We start from the raw sequence: 20287 nt of genomic DNA on the forward strand, positions 1-20287 counted from the left end.
TGCCTGCCTCTCTGCCTGCTTGTCATCTCTCTCTATCAAATAAAAAAATAAAAAATCTTAAAAAAAAAAGACTTTGTGCCTCATTCCATTACTACTGCACATTTAATACTCTTGTCTCTTCTCATTACCGCAATGACTTTCAAAATCCAATTTTCATGGCTTTATTCAATCCTATTGAAACAAATGTTGCCTTCCTTCCTTCCTTCCTTTCCTTTCCTTCTTTCTTTCTCTCTCTCTCTTTCTTTCTTTCTCACGACCCCGATATCAAGACCTGAGCTGAGATCAAGAGTCAGATGCTTAACCAACGGAGCGACCCAGGTTCCCCACAAATACTGCATTTCGAGAGAAAAATCTCTGAGTCCCATGAATGTCCCACATGCTCTTTTTCTTCAGTCCTGGTCCTACCAATGTCCTGAGAACTTGGGCGGTCATGGCACCCCCTGAATGACATGGGGTTCGCAAAAGAGCTAACGGGATAAATCTTCTATCATTGGTCTTTTAAGGCCATTTACAAATGTGTCTGATTTCTCATATGCCAAAGAGTAAATGTGGAATATTGTTATTTTTCTTTCCTTGTTTCTGCAGGAAATTTGGAAATACGAAATCCTCAAATGTAATAACATCTATTATAGGTTACACATACTGGAATACAGCTTACCTCTGAAAGTACACATTGTGAGCTCTAAGAAGGATTTAGAATACGTGTTGATTTTTAAAATATATAGATTTTTATCCCAAAGGTAAATTTGCTATGCCTCTCTTCTCCCACTTTTTTACTGAGGGAACAAAATACAGTGCCTTCTGTGAAAAAGAAGGGAGGACTTCATTTGCTCATGGTGGTGATGCTGTGGTCATGGCCCTGACCTTCCCACTCAGGATAAAGTGTCCTGCCCCAGTGACTCAAACTCTCCCTGGGAACCCAATCTGACACTCGTCTTATCATCTTCCCTAAGACTTCCATTATTATAACTATTTTCTGAGTGTCTGTGGGAAAGAGCCTCAGACCTCAGTCAAGTCCACTTCAGGGACAAAGATTTGCTCCCTCCTCTCTGCACTAAATATTTGACTATAAAGGAGATAAAAAATGTTCCTGGGTAGTTGGAGCTAAACTGGGGACAGAGCTTCTAACGTTGACACACAGGTAGTCATCATTGCGTTACAAAGGTGTGAAGGGCATTTTAATCAAATCTAGTCCAAACGTGTGCATGTACACACACCCACACCAATCCCTCCAACACCCCTCCCCCGCCACACACACACTCAAAAGTGATAAATGAACTAGGGGAAAAAATAAAAATAAATTTTCATCAGATTTTAAAATACTCTGAAAAATATTAGCTGTGGATTCCGTTCTTACCTGAAGTACACATTATTAAAAAATATTAATAATAATAGTCTGCTCCCTAAAATGTAATGAAATTGGGGTTATTACATGTCACCTAACTTACAGGAATGATAATTTAGTTTTCCTTTCTCTCGTCCCTCAATCGGGATAGCATACAGTTCTGTGCAGAACCCCAAGTTGTACTAATGCTGTTTATTCTGACTCTGTGATCTCTTTCCTCCCCTCCCATTTCCACTCTGGCTTCAACTGATTTTCCCACATTTCTGTTCAAATTTGTACTGTAAAAGAAAGGGAATACAAACCACATACTTCCAACTAGTTAAGGGTCAGAGATTTTTTTCTAAGGAAGTGTTTATTTTTAGCTCTGATGTTATTACTTTTAATTTACACACACACACACACACACATATCCCCGCAGAGATCCATAATTTTACCTAGATGCATACATATAATCATATCAGTGTGCTTGCTTTTTTTCTCTTTTCCTTACCAGCTTCCCCTTTCCTTTTGCCTCTCCTTCCCTTCTTTTGGCTACTCTCCCACCATGGAATGTCATCACCTGTGTGTGTGCTTCTTAGTCTTTAATGCACTCACAGTGCTTGACAGACCTAGGCACAGTCACACACACGTAGGGAAGATGATATGGGCCCATCCAAAGTATATTTCCTCACCACTACCTCACTTGAACTCATCTGACGTAGGTCTAATTCATTCTTGTTTTTAAAGCAACAATCCATTATGTGACTATATCACAACATATGCTGCCATTCCACTACCGAGGATGTTTACTTTTATGTCGCTCTAACAATGCTGCAGTAAATAATACCCATCTTTACAAACTAGACTTTAAATATCTTTGGTATCGATTTCCAAGAGTGGAGTTACGGAGGCAAAGGCATATGTCTTTTTAATATTAACAGATACTGCCAAACTGCTTTCTTAGAAGGTTATGAAATTATACGTTTATATCAGCAATGTATGTTTTTCTTAACATACATGCCAGCCACAGATATTACAGGTTTTTTTCTAAATTTTTGTCTGTTGGATAAAAATGACTTTGCTTGGCTTTTCCAGTCTGCTAGTGAATTTTACTATGTTTTCACATGACTACAAGTTATTTGGACTTTTTATTTATTTTATTTTATTTTATTTTTTATATGTTTTTCTTAATTTGGACTTTTTACATTGTGAACTGGCTCTTCATATACTTTGCATATTTTTCTATTGCTTGTCTTCAGATTGTCAATTTGTAAGAGTTTTTTTTTTTCTATGCTAACCTTTTATCACTGTTATATGTTCTGAAAATTTTTTTAATTTTTTATTTTTTATAAACATATATTTTTATCCCCAGGGGTATAGGTCTGTGAATCGCCAGGTTTACACACTTCACAGCACTCACCAAAGCACATCCCCTCCCCAATGTCCATAATCCCACCCCCTTCTCCCAACCCCCCTCCCCCCAGCAACCCTCAGTTTGTTTTGTGAGATTAAGAGTCACTTATGGATGGGATTGGGAGGGAGACAAACCATAAGTGACTTTTAATCTCACAAAACAAACTGAGGGTTGCTGGGGGGAGGGGGTTTGGGAGAAGGGGGTGGGATTATGGACATTGGGGAGGGGATATGCTTTGGTGAGTGCTGTGAAGTGTGTAAACCTGGTGATTCACAGACCTGTACCCCTGGGGATAGAGTATTATGCCTCCATCAGAAAGGATGAATACCCAACTTTTGTAGCAACATGGACGGGACTGGAAGAGATTATGCTGAGTGAAATAAGTCAAGCAGAGAGAGTCAATTATCATATGGTTTCACTTATTTGTGGAGCATAACAAATAGCATGGAGGACATGGGGACTTAGAGTGGAGAAGGGAGTTGGGGGAAATTGGAAGGGGAGGTGAACCATGAGAGACTATGGACTCTGAAAAACAATCTGAGGGTTTTGAAGGGACGGGGGGTGGGAGGTTGGGGTACCAGGTGGTGGGTATTATAGAGGGCACGGATTGCATGGAGCACGGGGTGTGGTGCAAAAATAATGAATACTGTTATGCTGGAAAAAAAAAATAAAAATTGAAATTAAAAAAAAAATAAAAATAAAAGCTAAGATATAAAAAAAAAAAGAGTCACTTATGGTTTGTCTCCCTCCCAGTCCCATCTTGTTTCATTTATTCTTCTCCTACTCACTTAAGCCCCCATGTTGCATCACCACTTCCTCATATCAGGGAGATCATATGATAGTTGTCTTTCTCCGCTTGACTTATTTTGCTAAGCATGATACGTTCTAGTTCCATCCATGTTGTCGCAAATGGCAAGATTTCATTTCTTTTGATGGCTGCAAAGTATTCCATTGTGTATATATACCACATTTTCTTTATCCATTCATCTGTTGATGGACATCTAGGTTCTTTCCATAGTTTGGCTATTGTGGACATTGCTGCTATAAACATTCGGGTGCACGTGCCCCTTTGGATCACTACATTTGTATCTTCAGGGTAAATACCCAGTAGTGCAATTGCTGGGTCATAGGGCAGTTCTATTTTCAGCATTTTGTTCTGAATATTTTTCCAGCTCTATTATCATTGACTTCATATGTGATATTTTTGTCATATACTTATAGTTTGGTCATTTGTTCATATATATGATCATCTGTTGTATTTTGGCATGTGTAAGCCAAATATATATACATGTAAAATAATATATATAATTATACATATAGTTAAATATATGTTAAATACAAGAATATGTTAAATGCATATATTTACATGTAACATATATATCTACATATACTAAAATACTACGATGTAAAATACTAGTTACTTCAGCATCATTTAATTTATTAAAACAACAAACAAAAAACCAAAAGCCCACATACTTTTCTTACTCCACAAAACTAACGACTATATTCACTAGTCTTATATACTGACATCAATTTCTGAATTGTCTATTCTGTTCCACAAGACGCTTCTTATAGTATGTTCAATAGTATGTTCTGATAGAAAATGCTCTTTTTTTGTATAATTTTCTTGATTTTTCCAAGTAATTACTCTTACAAATGAACTCTTATTTTATTTAAAAAAAAATCCTCCATTGTGATTGCTATTGGAAATGCATTATATTTACATACTAATTTAGGGACACTTAAAAAAATTGAGATATCACATCCAAAAAATGTTTTTCTTTTCCAAGTTTTTTCACATCTTTTATGAAGATTTAATAGTTGCTTTATTTGTGTTTTGCATATTGTTTTTTAAAATTTATTTTTACATTTCATAGTTTTACTAACTCTTATATGTGGAATATTTTTCTTCTTATTTCTATTTCTGGGTTCTCATGCTAAAGGGAAAGGCTATTGACTTTTATGTATTTATCTTCTATCTAGCCATCCCACAAAGTTTTATTAATATTGTGCTTTCGTCCTTGAATCTATTGGATCTTCTATATATACAACAATAGCATTAGCAAAATATATAATTTTATTTTTGTCAGTATTTATAGCAGATATTTCTCTTAAATTGTTCACTTGTTAAAATCTTTGAAGCTTACAAAAAAGGAATGTCAATAGCAGGTATCTCTCTCTAATTTCTCATTATAATTAAATTAGATTTTTGCCACTTAGAATACCAAGAATTGTTGGTTTGGGGTAATTTTTACTGTAATTGAGATTTCTTTTACTTTTGTTTTATTTAAAGTTTTTAAGAAAAAACAGCTGCTGAATTTTGTCGCACTCTTTTCAGTGAATATTGATCTGATTGCCTGATTTTTTTTCTTTTACTTTCTTTATATATAGGATTATATAGATAATTTTTCTGATATTGAGCCACCTTTGCTTTTTTGTGCATGTGTTTACTTGCTATATTTGTAAATTTCTAGGGAAATATTTACTAAAATGTGTCAAATATTAGTAGCTACAATTTAAAGAGTTCCAGAATCTAATTAATTTGGGAAACGCCCAACCAGAGTTAAATGGTACAAACTGTTAAGCTAATGTGTATTGTAAACTTACAAAAGGAGATTAGAGTACAAAGTGTTTAGTGAGCTTTACTTGACTGTCTATCTTTCCTGAGTCATCCCCTGGGAGTAGATTAGAGCTGAACAAAGCTTGGGAAATGCTTATATGGAAATTGTACACTAAGAATTGAAAATAGTTTTAGCACATAAGACTGATGAAATCAAGAGAGTAAAGTTGATAAATTAAAAGCCACACTATAGGATGTGAAAACCATTTGGAGAAAAATAACTAACATTTTGTACCAATTATACTCACTTTTATTATACAAGATTTTTACCCGGCTAGGCTCAAATTATTAATGTTTGGCATTATACTGACCCATCTTAGAGCATAGGGTGGTCCTGGGGCTGGATGTAGCCCCAGCTCTAGCCAATTGTCAACGTATAATTCTAAGAAGTAAACAGTTGCACTTGTATCCTTCTCTACTGTGTGGCCCATGGTATCATGACTATCATAACATGATGTCACAGATGGACTATCACAAAACAGCTTGCACATGGCACTCACCAATGACATATTCCACTCTGAAGAGATCTCTCCTGGGGTCATATGGACGATTGAAGTCGATCTGGATGAAGAAAGACTGTCCTCTACGTACAATCAACTTGTTGTTCTCATACTTGTCAGTGTGGTGGTCTACTTTATTGGTGTCCCATCTCTCTTTGAACAGGTGAACACTGGTGACATGAAGGTAGTCTACACATAAAAAAAAAATTGAGGGACACCACTGAATATCTTTGATACAACTGCAAACTCAAAAAACAAGATTGTTTTTCCTGATTCATTAGGTATTGAAGCAATGAGGTCTGTTGGATAAAACTCTATTGGAGGCCGATAGATTTAAGAGTCCTTCTCTTGTGACATTCTTGCCTTCAAAGAGGATTTTAAAAGCTTTGTACCCTCTGATCTCACTTCAGACCACAGGGCGCTCACTTGGGATCGACAGAGAAGTGCTGATGATGTCTCCCATATAGGTGTAGATACAGAGAAACTCAAGTCTTCACATTCCCAGAGCTCATGCTGGCTCAAGTCTTCACACTCCCAGGCTCATGCTGGCTTTCATTGTGACTATCACCTCACTATGTCACTAACTAGGAATAAGGACAGGAGAGCCATTTCGATTTTCTTATCTTTAAAAAGGGAGGAAGTAAATCTGACAAAGCCTCAAAAGGATGTTCCAAAGGTCCAAATTGACCTTTAGTTCAAAATTCTCCTCTTACTTTAGATAGGGTCAAATACCCTTCCTTCTACAATTCTAAAAGTAGATCTAGTCCTTCAAAGATAGGAAAGAAAAGAACAGGTATGGAGACAGAGTACTGACATTTCGCCAAGATAGATATAACTCTTTCCACCTTGAACATGAAGAAAAGAAGTTTTGCATTTCCACCAATCTGGAAGTCAACCCTGGTCTGATACAAAATCTATAGGTCTTTCCTCTGGCCTTTTGGAATTGGGAGGATAAATGTCAGTTATACATTTACTTCAGCCACGATAGCACTGGATAAAGGTTAGATCTCCTCCTACCTTTCTCCCACTCTTCTGCAAATGATCACTGAGTATGAAGATAACTCTACTCATCTACACTGTAGTTTGAAAATCTAGTCTAAAGACAGATTTCTGCATGTACACTTGGAGTTGTAAAGGGGGAATTAAGGAAGGAGTCTGGTGGGGGTACACTGGACTTCGGCTACCCTGATCGTGTCTGCTGCATGGTTTGCCTTCACAGTTATGAACACAGAGCACAGCTGCTGAGCCTGCACTCATGCTGGAACATCTCCCTGCGAGACTCCAATGCCTTCATTTGTGGTTACACGGGAATCCTGTGCAGGACACTTGGTCCCATCTGACTTCATTTTTGTCTCACAGGAGAAACCAAGAAGTTGGGATCATTAAGATACTCTCTAGTACTAAAATCTAGGAGTTTCTGAAATGTTCTTGATTAATTCAAAGTCCAGGTAATCCTGAGTTTGAATCTCAGGTCTCTTAATTATATAGGTAAGGAATGTTGCCTCATAGAAGCTGAGTTTTCTCACCTTCCAAATGAGGAGACTAATACTTTGAGAATTTCTATAAAAATTCAATTATGTAACAAGACAACTGCTCTGACACGAGGCCTGGCACATAGTGGGGCCCTAGGCTTACTTGCAGCTAACTTAACTATAAACTCTGATGGAGCCATGGTCTATATTACATGATGTGGTGCTCAGTGGGCTATTCTGACTGCAACATTACCGCACACAGAAAGTGCAAGATACAGTTTTATTTTTACCCCATTGCAGAACCCTGAACATGGTCCCCTAAAGGGCACTTTCCTTCTATTATGATGTGGGTGGAAGATGTTTAATTCTCTAGACCTCTCTCTTCCAAGCTGACTTTCCCCTAAGTTCTTTGTCCTTATTATGGTCACAATCCTAGTGTTAAGACAGCTTCAGAAAGAGCTGGAGACACATAAATGTCTTAGTTGAAAAGGATCTTAGTAATCAACTCATCTGGTCCTCTTTCTTAGCACTGTGCTTCCCAATAATGTTTTTATTTTGTTTAAATGTCTGAAAACCGAATCCTCAGAAATAGATTTAATCAGGTCTCCATTAATCAGCATCAATGGAAGGAATACACTGATATTATAGCCTCACGGAATCTCTGAGGGCAAAGGCACTTTCTAGACCATCTGGTAGACCTGCTAGGTACTGTATGAAACATCTTGAAAGCCCAAATGCTTAGGCTTTTTGTCTTCAACTGAACAGGAAACCCAGTATCTCACAAGGCAAACAGTCCATTTTTAAACAATTTTAATTATTTGAAAAGCCCTCTTAAGATGAACTGACATCTGCTTCCTTGTAATTTTTCTAACCACGGATCCTGGTTCTGATTTCTGGGTAAATATAGAATACATTCTATTCATTTCATCTGGCACTCCTTAGGTATATAAAGACTTCTATTCCTTTGACTAAAACACTTTCCATTTCCTCAACTGTTCTTTTCCAGAACTTTAACTCTCTACTCTTTTCTGGAACATATTTCATTTCATAAATTTCTTTCTTGTTGTATTTTTCCTAGAATTAAGTATTTATTCTAGCTACTGTTTTTCCAATGAAAAAGAGAGACTGCTACACCTTTCAAAACAAATAGCATATTTCTATTATTTCAGTCAAAGGTATCACTAGTATTTTGAATTGTTTTATCTGATTTTTTGATTTACAGTAAGCATCTGTTAGAGCAAAAACTTTAAAAATACATTATGATGTCATTTCTACCAGTAGTGCCTTATGATTCAATCCAGACTCCTAGAAGCCAGCCATATCTATACAAAAGTTTTCTTCTTTATAGCTCAATTTTAAGGTTTTCCATGTATTCATATTAAATTTCATCTTATTGAATTTGGTTAATTGTTCCAAGCTCTTAATATAATTTTAGACCCTAAGCATATATTCAATATACTTAACACTCTCCCTGATTTCCTGTCCTCCAGGAATTTTACGTGTGTCATTTTATGTCGCCATTCAAGGCATGGATATAAATGTTGATTAGGTCACTGCCCAGTAAATACAAGCCAGATAACTGCATGGTGGTAGGCTCTAAAAAGTGAACAGATAGTTATGACATAGCACCGTAAATATTCTGATAAAGCAGTATAGGGTATTGGGTGGAAGAGGGTATCTGAGAGGTATAGGGAGCCTGTAACTCAGACTGGGGGAGTGTAACTAAAGAAGATTTTTGGAAGAAGTGAGGTATATAAGCAATAGTCAGAAAGATGAACAAGTTAGCCAGAGGGAGGGGAGCAAAGACTTAGGCAACAGAGTGTCTGGTTTACTTAAGAAATTGAAAGATGATTGTTTGGCTGGAGTATAGAAGTGGGACCACAAAGGAGGAGTAGGCAGGAGCCACTCATGCAAGCCCTGTACAACATGTTAGGGGATTTGGACTTTAACTACATTGGGGATACCATGAAAAATCTGAAATAGCAAACTGGCATATCTTCGTGTGTGTGTGTGTGTGTGTGTGTGTGTGTGTGTGTGTGTAAATTTCAAATGCTTCTGGTGAAAAAGTAAAAAAAGGAATGGATAGTGGCAGTGTTGGAGGCAAGAAGGTCAGCTAAGAGGCTGCTTCAGCATTCCAAGTGAGGAATGGGGTGAGTTTAGTCTCCCTGAAGATATTGAATGCACTGGTCCTGGAACACTGCCAGGATTTGCCTTATCTCATCCCATCTCCACTCCCATGATAATGTCCCCCTGAAAATGAGTATATCAGTTTCAAGCTTTGGCTTCCCAAATTTGACAAAGAGAAAAATAAATCTGGAAAGAGAAAGTCAAGTATTTTTTAGAATCTTGTTCTCATCGGTTTTATTCTTATTGCAAATGGAAACTCTGGCTTTCTAGTTCCATGGGCCTGTCCAGTGAACTTGGTTAATATCTAATGAGTCCAGCTAAAGCCAGTCTATCTTCAAAGTAGTGTAATGTCGTGATACTTTGGTGGGATATTGATATGCACTGGAAGAATAAGAGTTCCATGGTTACTCCAATTTGGGAAAGGCTGGCTTAACCAAAGTCAGTCAGGATTCTTGAAGGATTTATGGGAGACCTTTAATGATGTAGACCATAAATTTCCTATAGGTCTCATGTTTTCCAAATTTAAATGACCATGGGAATTATTTTTTTGTGGCAATCAGTGTTTTGCAGCATATGTTCCAGGAGATGCTTCACTATTTACTAATTATGCAACCTCAGAGAAGTTATTTAATCTCTCTTCAGTTTCCTTATCTCTAAAAAGACAATGAAGCACTCACCTTATAGGGTTAGTGTAAGGATTAGATGAAAACAATGTAGGTAAAGTGCTTTAGTACAGTGTCTGGCACCTAGTAAATGCTCACAAATTATTTTTATTATATTAGCATTGTTACTATTAAGAGAAGAGATTATCATAGTGGATAAGAGTTTGGATTTTACAGCCAGACTGCCTTGAGTCACATCCCAGCTCTGGCACCTACTATTGCTATGACTTTGCACAAGCTATGCAAATTTCCTGTCCCTCAGTTTTATCATCTGCAAAATAGTGGTGGTGTTGGGATTAAATGAGAGAATGCTGCATTCCTGGGGCACTTGGGTGGCTCAGTCGGTTAGGTGTCCAACTCTTGATTTTGGCTCAGGTCATAACCTCAGGATTGTGAGACTGAGTCCCACCTTGGGCTCCACACTCAGCATGGAGCCTGCTTGAGATTCTCTCTTCCCTCTCCCTCTACTCACTTCCTGTCCCCACTAGTGCATGCTCTCTCAAGAAAGAAAGAAAGGAAAAAAAAAAGGAAAGGAAAGAAAGGGAATGCTGCATTCCCTATATTCTGAGAAGACAGGCTTGTTTTCTTTTCTTACATTTCTACTGGCAGATGAAATAATTTTCTCCTCTTCATTCCCAGAATATGTTTTTCCTTTTTAAAATAAAAATAAACTATAATCAAGCACTTTGTGTCATGTTAATATAGGTGATATTAATTTGTGGGACTATAAGCCCTTTGAGGACAAGACCTCATCTTCACTGTACCCGAGACAATGCAAAAAGAAACTATAGTAAATATGCCACTTTTCACTTTAAACAAATGTAATGCCTGAATAGGAGATTGAAGTTGGTTATGCATCATAAAATGGATATTCTATTTATCATAGGATTAACCATATAGGCCCTTAAACGTTATTTATCAGACAATTTCATTCTTATCATATACCATTTTCAGGACTATATATACAGTATATTGTATATTCTACAGTGTTGATGACAGTGATCTAAGGTTTTATAATATAAGGCCTCCAGAGCAGCACTTTTATTTCAGACTGGAATAAAAATGCCATGCCTTGATAGCACATAACTCATATATTGCTTATAACAAAAGGTGAGGAAGAGCACTAATATGTTATTTTGAGTATATAAAACCTAAGTCAAAAAATTATAGTTTCATAGTGAAAACAAATATATATATATAATATATTTATATTTTCACATAAGTATATATTAAATAATATTTTATATTACATAATAATATGTAAAATAAACATATAATAACATATACATGAGGAATTTGTTTTAAAATAAGGCAATCTACAATGTTATAATTTTAATAACATTTTATTCCAAGTATGGAGTTTCTAAAAATATTATTTTTTTCTAAGTGATCTTTTCATTCTCTCCTGCAATATCTCTCTAACCGGTCAGTGCTTTCAAGAAAAAAGGAAAAATAGTATCATGGAAAATTATAGTGGCACACTGTGTGGAGAAAAACTAAGGCAATGATAAGTAAAATCTCCCTGTGTAATCTCTTAAAATAAAAACCCATATTAAAATAATTTAAACCAAGGAAAACATTTCATTTAAAAAATAAAACTTGAGGGATGCCTGGGTGGATCAGTCGGCTCAGATTTTGGCTCAGGTCATGATCTCAAGGTCATGAGATTGAGCCCTGCACTGGGCTCTGCATTCAGCATGGAGTCTGCTTGAGATAATCCCTCTCCTTCTGTTGCCTCCTCCTGCTTATGCTCTTTTTCTCTTTCTAAATAAATGAAAACTTTAAAAAATAAGTGAATAAAACCTTGACCAAAACATGGAAGATGAAAAGCAACACTGAGAGTTTGAGAATATGAAGAATATTCTAGACTGTAGTCAAATGGACAAGACATATGGAAGAGAAATGGGAGGGCCATTTATACTTTAGAGGGAGAAGGAAATGACAGCCCTTTTGCCCTCCCCCTAGAGTAATCTGATAGATCTCCAGATCTGCTAGGGGGCATGAGTACTAAGGAATAAGGTGAGGTCCCAATACCACCAATTAAACATTTTTCTCATTGCTCATGGACACTCATCTGCAGAGAAACCTTTATATTTGGTGTTTACAATACCTAATAATAACAAGGGCTCTACAGATGTCACAAAATATCATAAAATATAAGCATAGATATACAAATATCGTAGTTTTTTCTTTTGTCCATTTTGCTTAGTGTTGTCTCTCTTCATGCAGTAAACACTCAGGAAACATTTATTAAGCTTGCATATTGATTTCCGCTTTTTTTTTTTTTATTGGATTAATGAGACATAGTTTAGTTTGAAAGAGCCTTCTCATCATCCAGGCTCCATTCGACACAAACAGGAAATGAATTTGCTTCTCCCTGTCCAAGCCCAGTTCCTGGCAAAATGGAGCCACTCATTGCTAAGCTACTTTTTTTTTTTTCTTTAGAGATATTGTAGTTGGAAAGTTGGCAGCTTGCTCTTTCAAAGTGACAGCTTTCAAAAAGTCTACCTAACACAGTTTAGCCTAATTCCAAACACACCAGAAAATGGACTGTTAAAAAAAAAAAAAAACAAAAAAAAACAAAAAAAACTCTCCTCATGAGCCAGCTGCCTCCCTGTCCTCCTACCCTTTCCCTAATATGAAAAAAAGTAGATTATTTTCTCCTTAGGTTGTAAAAATATCCTTCCGAGAATGATTATACCTGTCATCGATGGAATCTTGAAATAAGTTAAATGTTTAGGTTCATATCCTAGAAGTTCCCTAGTGAATTGAAATCTCCTTGCAATCTTTGGTAATATTATTACCAAACTGTAGGCATAAATACTGTCCATGAGGAAGTAGGTTTCTTTATTGTTGAGACAAGAGGATAAAAGTTCCTCTTTCGGGATGCCTGGGTGGCTCAGTTGGTTAAGCAGCTGCCTTCGGCTCAGGTCATGATCCCAGCGTCCTGTGATCGAGTCCCGCATCGGGCTCCTTGCTCAGCAGGGAGCCTGCTTCTCCCTCTGCCTCTGCCTGCCATTCTGTCTGCCTGTGCTCACTCTCTCCCCCTCCCCTCTGATAAATAAATAAAATCTTAAAAAAAAAAAAGTTCCTCTTTCATATTTCTTTTAGATACCCCAAATTTTAAAGTATCATTAATTAGAATTATTAAAATTAATTTCTTAAGCAGCTTATTGTTTTTTAACTGTTGCTACTGAAATGTCCTGTACCATAAAATGTATAAGAAATGCTCAGCTGCTCAGAGGAATCTAGAATAAGGAGTGAGACCAGGATCTTCTCCAGGTATGGAAATATGCCTTGTCTACTTCTCCTCTCACCAGAAGTATCTCAACTGCCTCCAAATGTATTTCCTTCTCTCCATTTGCTCCTTACCATTGGAATGACCTTCATGAAACATAATTCTGATTATATCGTTTTGCTATTTAGAATCCTTTGCAAGTCCTCCTTTATCTGCAGGAGCAAAGGTAAGGTCTCAGTGTACCTACTGTAACAGATCCCTGCCTGCTTTTCCCAGGTTCATCCCCCTCTTGTCCCCATTACTTGGTATGCACAGTTCCCTCTGCTGGAAATGCTGTTCCCATGCACTTGTCTGCCTGGAAGACTCCTATTCATCCTCTAGGACCCAACTCAGATGGCCTTTCATCATAAAGCCTTCCTCAACCTCTTTCCCACTGTTCCCATACCATATCATTCCAATCTCTGTTCTTTCACTGCAACTGGCATAATTTATGTCACAGTATCTGTTCCACTGAATTGAAATTTTATTTTCTGTGTCTATTTCATCCAGTAGATGGAGAGCCACTTGAGGCCAGGGATTGGCTTACTTATCTCTGTGTCCTCAGAGAGAACTTAGCGTACTTCCTGACACATAGGTGGCAATCATTAAATGCTTTTACACAAACCGAATCAAAGAACGAATTCGTTCTATACAACATCATTTCTTCATCACACATTAAATGCCTTTCTAATTCTTTTAAGACCCCTCAATCCAGATGGGTTTACTCTGCACTTAAGGGAGAGTGATAATTAACTAGTTAATTAATTGCTTTGGTTCTGACAGGGGTAGGGTGGGAAGGAGAAGGGATGCTCAGAAAGGCACCAGACCCCATTAGCCTGAAAGATTCTAGATCTCTCCTGGATTTGACTTTTTTAGAGATCCAGACTTGCTTTCCAGTTTGAATTCATCACATTAGATCTGCCAAGTAAGGATTATAATTACTACTGCAAAGGATCACCTATGGTTAATAACACAGAGTCAAACCATAACAAGAATATAAGGCTATCTTCCAGAACATTACATCTCCTGCAAAATAGCCTTTGAGACCAGGAAAGCTGTAGAGAAATTTCCAGAAACAACCACTAAACATTCAGAAGAGTCTATTAGGAAGAGATGCAAATCCAGCATTCTGAGGAGATTTTCACATACTTTAATTGGCTACAACTGAGTTCAGAAGGGGGCATTAAGTACCCTTAAAACACATGAGGACATCAAACATTGGCACTGACTGGCTTGTCCTACCTCCAGGGTCTCACTGTCACCTCAAATATTCCTTTTTTTTTTTTTTTTTTTTTTTAATATCATGCTGCTGTATGGGAAGTACCTAATGTGAGTTTATACATTTTGAAATGCATGCTAAAGTCATTCTTAATCAAATATTCACAAAAGCTCTGAATTAAGGGTATCATTCACACTCAGTGTTCATTGTATCTATCTATCTATCTATCTATCTATCTATCTAACTATCATCTATCTATATATCTTTACTGCCACAGAACTATTTGAAATGAAAAATCCACCATTTATCCTTTTTCTCCTCTTTCCTTTCTGCCTTCTCAGTCAGTTTGGCAAGAGCATCTTGCTGAAACTTTTGGAAAAGGTTTCCATTGAAACAAATGAGGAGAGTTTGACTTAGGACTTTGTGAGCCAAAGCTGCCCTCAGCCAGGAGCTCAGGGAGCTTCAAGCCCTCTTGGTCACCCCTAGGGGTCACTGCATAAACTGCAAGAAGACAGCAGCTAATCACACGTGACAGCCTTCACAGGGGATGACTTGGGAGAAACTGATGTATTTTGTGTCAGGAAACCTGCTTTTGGCACAATTAAAGAGAAATGTGAAATGTAAAGAATAAGTAGGAGATAGTTCTTGATCACAGGGTTTGTATACTGGTATTTTTCTTCTGTTCTACTCATCTAGGAGTTCGCCCATGATACCTGGGTTCAGAGATCCTATCCTCATTGTGTAGTACTTAGCTCACCTGTGGGAGACAGATGAAATAAAGGCATGTTTTTAAAACCTGGAGCCTGCTATTAGTAAGATTATAATGTCTCTAGGCCTGATGAGTCACTCAATTCTCAAGTGATTAACTGCTCATTCATTCTACAAATAGTCATTGGACACTCACATTCCTCTGCCAAAGCCTGTAATAGGTACCCCAGAATGTCACTTGGGCTGTGGACACATACGATTGCCAAGCAAATGATGAATGATTTTTCAAAATAATTCCCCACCCGTGCCTCCAAAAATAAATACACAGAACACAGTAATCCCAGATTTTTACAAAATCATCCTACCTACTCAAATTATCTGTTAGTTCTGATTTCTTATTAACCACATTTTTTCCAGATTTCAGATATACAGCTCCCACAGGCTGTTAATGTTCCCCTCAGAAATAAGTGTTCACTGGGGTGGCTCCTAACCTTGTAGGGTATGATATCTTGCACATTCTGAATCAATGAGTACTTGTTGGTTAACTCCCATAGACCAAGTGTCTCATAGACACTAGTCTTTTGATCATCATGGCAACTGTGAAGTAGGTATTACTTCCATTTTCTTGATGGAGAAACTGAGGCTCCCTAGGTGGCAAAGTGAGTAAGTGACAAATGAGGAACCAGAACCTAGCTCTTCTGAGTCCTGAACCAAGGGGCTCTTTGCTACATCTCACTGCCTCTGTTCACACTTCTCCTCACTGATCCTTTGCCCCTTTTCTCTTTCTGTTCTTTCTGCCCACATCTTCCAGCACCCTGGCCCCCACTCCACAGGGCGAAGAGACTTGTCTGCCAGAGGGGGGATTTTGCTAAAAAACTGAATACACCAAGGTATAATAATTTGCTCATAATTGCTTGATAGTTTGATGTCTGCATGCTTTCCAATTTATTTGCTTTCTTAGAGAAAGAGAAGAAAAAAAAGGAAAAGAAAAGAAAAGAGGAAAGAATAAACCCAAGATTGGGCAATGAAGGCGTAAACATCAGCTACTTACTTTGACCTCAGTTTCCCCACCTTATAACATGGAGATTTAAATGAGTTTATTAGCAAGTCCTTTTTAACTCAGTTTTGTGGCTCTAATGGTGGAGTTGTAGGGAATGCAGCACCCCACTGGGAAAGAGAGCTCAGAACTATAAGTTCACAAGTCTGTCCCAACCCTTCCACTCAACTGAAGAAGGCCTTTGGTGAGCTCCCCCCCTCCAAATCTGCATGGTACCTTATTGTGTGGTACTCGATATCTCTGTTTTCACAGTTGGACAGCAAATTGTCTAGACATGATAGTAACACAATCAAACCTGTCTTCAAGGTAAAGGCATTTCTCTGATTTGCTCTTGCATTGTTCTCTCCCTTTGCTTTCAACTGCTGATCTCTTTCTGAGGAAGGGGATTAACCATGTACCACAGGGTGATCCTGGACATCTGCCCCCAGCAAGTGGGTGTTCACCTCCCAGGGAAACCAAGTGCAGAGTACCCTCAGGAGCAGAAGTGGGCTTGCTGCATGAGTGCTACCAACAAAAAGTGGTCCATGTGAGATGCCATTCCGGGACATGAGTCTGAATGTCCCTGCTGTGGCCCAGGGGAATGGCGTCTGTGTCACCAAGCCACTGCTGGCACCTGGGCTCTGTCACAGTTGACAGGGCTGAGTGGAGGTCAGCTGCTGGCTGCTCCTCCCAGAGCAGGTCCCTTGGGATCAGTAGAGGCGAGAGCAGGGGAAGCAGCTTGCCTCACCTGCTCACCAGGCTGTTCTGGAGAGATGTAGAGGGCTTCCATCTCCATTACTGTCAGAGTCTGGCATCTTTTGCCAACTCTGAAATTCACAGCAAAGGAGAGAGAAGGGAGGAGGGAGAGGGAAAGAGGCACAAGCCAGACAATCAAAACAGCCACAATATTTTGGAAGTGGAAACTTCCAGCTAGAGAATATTTTTAAAAACAGAACAGTAGCGCTGGAAGAGGCATCCACTGAGCCAATGCCCTTGTTTTCTAGAGGAAATAGCGAAGAGATAGAAAGACAAAGTGACTTCCCTGGGATCACAAAGCTATTAAGTGGCAGAACTGGGACAAGAATCTGGATCTTGGGGCCTTTTACCACTGAAAAAGAAGGCTTGGGATTCTTTAATACCAGACACTGGCAGGGGAGCCGCTTTTGTGGGAGTCTAGTGGAGACAAAGGGTGCTGACCCAACCAGCACCTGCAGGGAGGAGCAGGTGGCCGACCCTTTACCTTGCAGATTGACACCTCGGGGCACCAGCCCCTGCAGTTCCACAGTGGGGAGGTCATCCTCTGCCGCATTGGATGCGTTGCGGGGCAGGGCTCTCCTGCCTCCAAATGCAGGCTCCGAGGTCTCAGACATTCTCAGTTTCACAAGCTCCTTATGGGAGAGAAAGGGAGACACAGAAAAGGAATGGGAGACAAGTTACATTTGAGACAAGGATTCAAAAATAGAGAAGCAGACATATCTGTGTGGGATAGCACATTTTGAGTTTCACATAAATAAAACTTGAGAAGTCTTAGTAGGGATTAGTCTAATGATGGAGTATAGTTCCCCAAGGATCTCGGGGAGGTTTCTTGTTTGTCAAAACACATGGAAAGCAGAAGAAAAGGGGCTTATCTGAAGAAAGGAAAAATGTAAAAGATTTTAGAAAGCAGGGTTCCCCCGCTCCATTACTCCTAAAGACAGTATTTTTGTAAGAAACATTTATTGTCATGTGCCCATACATATGTCCATTTCATATAGACTTGAGAAGGCCTAAGTCACTTCTAAGAATAAAGTCATCCAACCATGTCCAGGTAAGTGTTCATTTTTGCAACTTCATTCAACCAATGTTTAATGAGAGCCTACTATGTGCCAGGCTGTGATCTGGGCACTTAGAATACATCAGAGAACAAAGCAGAAGATTGTTGACCTAGAGCTTCCAGTCCAGTGAGGGTTAGGGTGGAGGCCACACTTTGCAGAAGTAAACAGAAAAGGGTATAACAAGGTGGCAAGTGCTTTAGAGCCAGGACCACACAGAGCAGGAGAAGGCAGATGGAGTCTGGGTGGGTGAAGAGAGTACATTGTGATTTTGAATTAAGGCTATTAATAGCCTTTCTCTAAATGCACTTGGTCAGTGGTGCTAACACTGCCTTTGCTCCAAGCCTGCTTCCCCTTCCTCTGGAGTTTGCACAGGCAAGAAGCCAGCTTAAACACCACATACCTCACTGTTAGGCCCCAATCAGTACTTGTTGACAAACTGACCAAATAAAGGGAGCCCTTGTTTCTGGCCCAAATGGAGCTTTCACCTTCAACACCTAGATCACCCAGTCATGACTCTTGGTTATTTGGCCCTTTTCAAAAACGAAGCACACCCTCAAAAGATGAAGAGCCTCCACCATAGAGGCAACCAGAGTAGACTGTTCCAGAAACATGTTGAGCAAATGCAACACAGCTAGAGACAAGAGAACCACTTTCTAGGTAGGGTATTTGGTCTGGGAAGCAGACAGCAATATTTGCAAGCATAAAGTCTGAATCAGTTTCCATAAATACCTACAGACATATTTACAAAGTCTCTAGTGAGCTGAGGGGACAGGGAGAAAGGGTCAATGATGGAAGGAAGAGTTAATAATGGAAGGTAAGAAAAAGCCATCCTCTGGAGGAAAAGAACCCTGAGGTGGGCTTAGGATCACTAAGGGAGGGAGGGTTTGGGGGAGAACAGAGAAGAGCAGTGCAGTAGCCTGTTGGGAGAGAGAACCCAGAAAGCAAAGAGCTGGGGAGCCCCAGGTGCTTGCCAGGTAAGAGGAGCCTGTGCAGGTGAGTGCAGGTGGGCAGAAGCACCCTCCTCTCCAGGGGTCTTGGGGGGTAAGTGCTCAAGTTCAGCTCTTGCATTGGGAAGGGGAAAGGGGATGCAGAGCCAAGACAAGCAGGTAGTCTTACCTGGCCTCTCTCTCTGTCTCTGTCTCTCTCTCTCTCTCTAACCTTCTCTCCCATCCCTCCACAGTTTTCTCCACTGAGGAGAAGGGAGCTCCCTTGGGGGAGCCCTCCCAAGTCCCTCATTCCCATCTGGTGGCCTTCTTGCAAGCAGAGCCTTCCGAAAATCTTGAAGGAGTGCCTGAGAAGTCCCTGCTTGGACAGAAGTGGGGCTGGGAAGGCGCGGAGATGGGGGCCAGGAAACACAGTGGACAAGTGGAGGCGCCTCTTACCCCTGTCCCCTATACCCGGAGCAGCAGACGCCCGAGGGATCACAGGAAAACTCCAGGGCAGGAAGGCAGGCGCAGCCGGGCCCCTTGGCTCCTGGGTGCAGGTTTGCGGTGAGGCCGGGCGGGAGGGGCGGCTGCTTACCTGCGGTCCGCCCGAGGTGCCCTAAGGCAGGCTGGCTCTGTGCAGCTCAGAAGTACTTCCTCAAAAGGACTCAGGAAAAACGACAAGAAAGTTGGCTCTTAAATAACTTCCTAACAGCCCCCACCCTCCACCCTGCCCTTCCCCCTCCCCTCCCGTCCCACAGGGTTTTCTCCTCCCCCTTCTAGACAGCTGGAGCAAACAGAGCAGCTTCTAGGACTTTCTACGTATTGCTGCCATCCCGCGTAGTTCTGGCATGAGCCCCTCTCCCGACCCACGCCCCTCTTACTTCGGAGTTCCTAGCCCTGCTTCTCCTCACCATCCCCACTCCAGCTCTGCAGCCCCTCTGCAGAGGCCCCTCACACCCTGCCTCCTCCTTTTCCTCAGGGGGGCTGGAAGGGTCTTCCTGCACAGGGCAGTGTCCCCGCTGGGGATTCTGAGGTTGGCTGCTTGGATGACAGACAGACAGCTGTGACCATGCATAAAGCAAGAGGAAGGTGTCCTTCTTGTGTCAATACGGCTGGGGTGGGGGGTGGTCTGTGATCTTGAAGCATCCATTCGAGCCTCACCCACCACCTTACTGCAGGACTTCCCAC

At 39.9% G+C, this 20287-nt stretch overlaps 1 protein-coding gene across 2 annotated transcripts in view; it reads right to left on the minus strand.

The window, feature by feature from the left end:
* F13A1 (coagulation factor XIII A chain) overlaps nucleotides 1-19805 on the minus strand; it is a 164617-nt gene extending 144812 nt beyond the window's left edge. The window contains exons 1-3 of one of the 2 annotated variants that reach the window (XM_032341019.1): nucleotides 19695-19805; nucleotides 17600-17747; nucleotides 5859-6047 (exon numbers count right to left, since the gene is read on the minus strand). In XM_032341019.1, coding sequence (XP_032196910.1) covers nucleotides 5859-6047; nucleotides 17600-17729 — 319 coding nt within the window. In that variant the 5' untranslated portion in view covers nucleotides 17730-17747; nucleotides 19695-19805. Of the gene's footprint in view, nucleotides 1-5858; nucleotides 6048-17599; nucleotides 17748-19555 lie in introns of both variants that reach the window. The other variant, XM_032341021.1, reaches the window with a different exon arrangement.
* Nucleotides 19806-20287: the final 482 nt, after the last annotated feature.

The sequence above is a fragment of the Mustela erminea genome, chromosome 4 (assembly GCF_009829155.1).
Source record: "Mustela erminea isolate mMusErm1 chromosome 4, mMusErm1.Pri, whole genome shotgun sequence".
Taxonomy (NCBI): domain Eukaryota; kingdom Metazoa; phylum Chordata; class Mammalia; order Carnivora; family Mustelidae; genus Mustela; species Mustela erminea.